Source organism: Erigeron canadensis, chromosome 8 (genome assembly GCF_010389155.1).
Source record: "Erigeron canadensis isolate Cc75 chromosome 8, C_canadensis_v1, whole genome shotgun sequence".
Classification (NCBI taxonomy): domain Eukaryota; kingdom Viridiplantae; phylum Streptophyta; class Magnoliopsida; order Asterales; family Asteraceae; genus Erigeron; species Erigeron canadensis.
In genome coordinates, this window is record NC_057768.1 from 20726268 (window position 1) to 20728133 (window position 1866).

The following is a 1866-nucleotide window of genomic DNA, read 5'->3' on the forward strand; positions in this document are numbered from 1 at the left end:
CTCCCACTTGATGATGATGATCATCATCAACATTGCTAGTTGGTAGTATTTCAAGAATCTGTTTTTGTTGTTGTCCAATCATCACATGATCATCATTAAAAACATTTCGAATAATGGTTTTAGGGTCATCTTGATGAAAAGTTGATAAAATAGGGTTATTATTATCAGAATCACAAGTAGTAGTAGGAAATGTGATTGTAGTGTTTTGTTGCATGGAAGAATAATTTTCCAACAAAGATGAAGTAGAAGAAGAGGATGAAGATTGAAACAGTATATTTGAAAATGGGTTGTTGTTGTTGTTATCAAAAAGAAGTAGTTGGTTGTTATTGTTCACAAATCTCATATTCATTGAAGAAGAGGGTAAAAAAGATGGTCTACTAAAAAGATCAAAACTATTTATATTACTACTTAACCTAGGTGGAAACAAAGGTGATGATGATGGAGTAGTAATAAAAGGTGGTGCAGGAATGCCAGTAAATTCTTGAACCATGGCTCTAAAGTTACTTGTATCTGTTGTCAAAACAGTAGTTGGTGCTTTTCTTGAGGCTCTTGATCTTTTCTTTGGGTTTTTTGTTGGATTAACCAAATGAGGGTTTGGGTTTAGGGTTGTTGGAATAATGGGTGTGATGGGTTCAGGAGTAGTAGTCAAGTTGTTGTTTTTGGACCAAAAGACTGAGTCAAGTTGTTGTTGGTGTTGTGGGGTTGGTGAAAAAAAGGTTGGGTTTGGGTTTAAGTTGTTGATCTGATTAGAAGTATTATTGTAGATATGGTGGTTGAAAGGTGGTGGTGGTGGTGGTGGTTGGTGAAGTTGGTAAATATTGGTGGTGGTGGTGATGGATTGAGAATCACACTCTTCTTCAGCCCCACTTGAAGATTGTAAGCTCATCCCACTATTAACAGAATCCATATGTGTTGGTAAATATGTTGTTTCTTATAAGTTGTTTTTTTAGAAAGATGAAAAGGGGATCAAAAAGGTGTGATCTTGAAGAAATTAATCAGCAACAGATTTGATGGTAGTGGTGTGTGTAAGTTTATTGTAGGGTTTCCATAAGAAAAGAAATAAGAATCAAATCAAATATTATTATTGGTATAGATACAGAAGATTGAGAGAAGGCTGCTAATGTTTCCACTAGAAAGAAAGAAGAGAGTAGTGGGGACATAGCATTAGTTCACAAAGCATATATGGTGTTTCTAGACAGAAAAGAAACACAGGATTTGGTTCAAATGGAAGGTGTGAAACCAAGAAAAAAAGATGGGACTAGTTCAGTCATCACACCACTCTCTCTATATAAAGCGTCATGATTTTATAAACATACAAGAAGTATTATATTATTTGGTCTTTTACACGCGATTTTTTAATACGTTTTAATAGTGAAACTTAAATATTAATTATTTTGAAAGATATGTGTTGAGTGTAAATTTGGTGATGACAAATCTGATAGTAAAACACTTAGAAATCTTTTGGTTCTTGTAATATGATCTGAGTCAGACTAAGCTAACACAGCTTACGATCTGTTTCTGGCCCAGATCACTCTTCATATTTTGTAATGTAATATCTTATGGAAGCAAGTGCTATTCAAACTGTATCAACAATGTTCATAGCATTCAATCCAAGTCGAAGAAGAGGATTGAAGATAGAAGACCAAGCTGGTAGTGAAAGTCAGCTTGGGATTAGCATGCAGCTTGGAATCACTTGGGCAGATTGAGCTTTGACAAATGGCTCAATCTGTGTCTGAAAATCAAGTGAAGATACAATCTGGATTGAAGATCATCTTAGTCTTCACATAATTTTGTTTGCTCTTATACACAACTTAGTATGTAGAAGATCAGCTTGCGCTGATTCATGTGAGTAGAAACTTGTTGATT

General features: G+C 34.7%; 1 protein-coding gene across 1 annotated transcript; it reads right to left on the bottom strand.

Annotated features, from left to right (window-relative positions):
* Positions 1 to 244: 244 nt before the first annotated feature.
* Positions 245 to 1029, bottom strand: LOC122610404 (VQ motif-containing protein 22-like; the record flags this gene model as incomplete). Its single annotated transcript, XM_043783396.1, has 1 exon — positions 245 to 1029. A coding segment is annotated over exon 1 (663 nt), but the record flags the coding sequence as incomplete, so codon positions are not given.
* Positions 1030 to 1866: the final 837 nt, after the last annotated feature.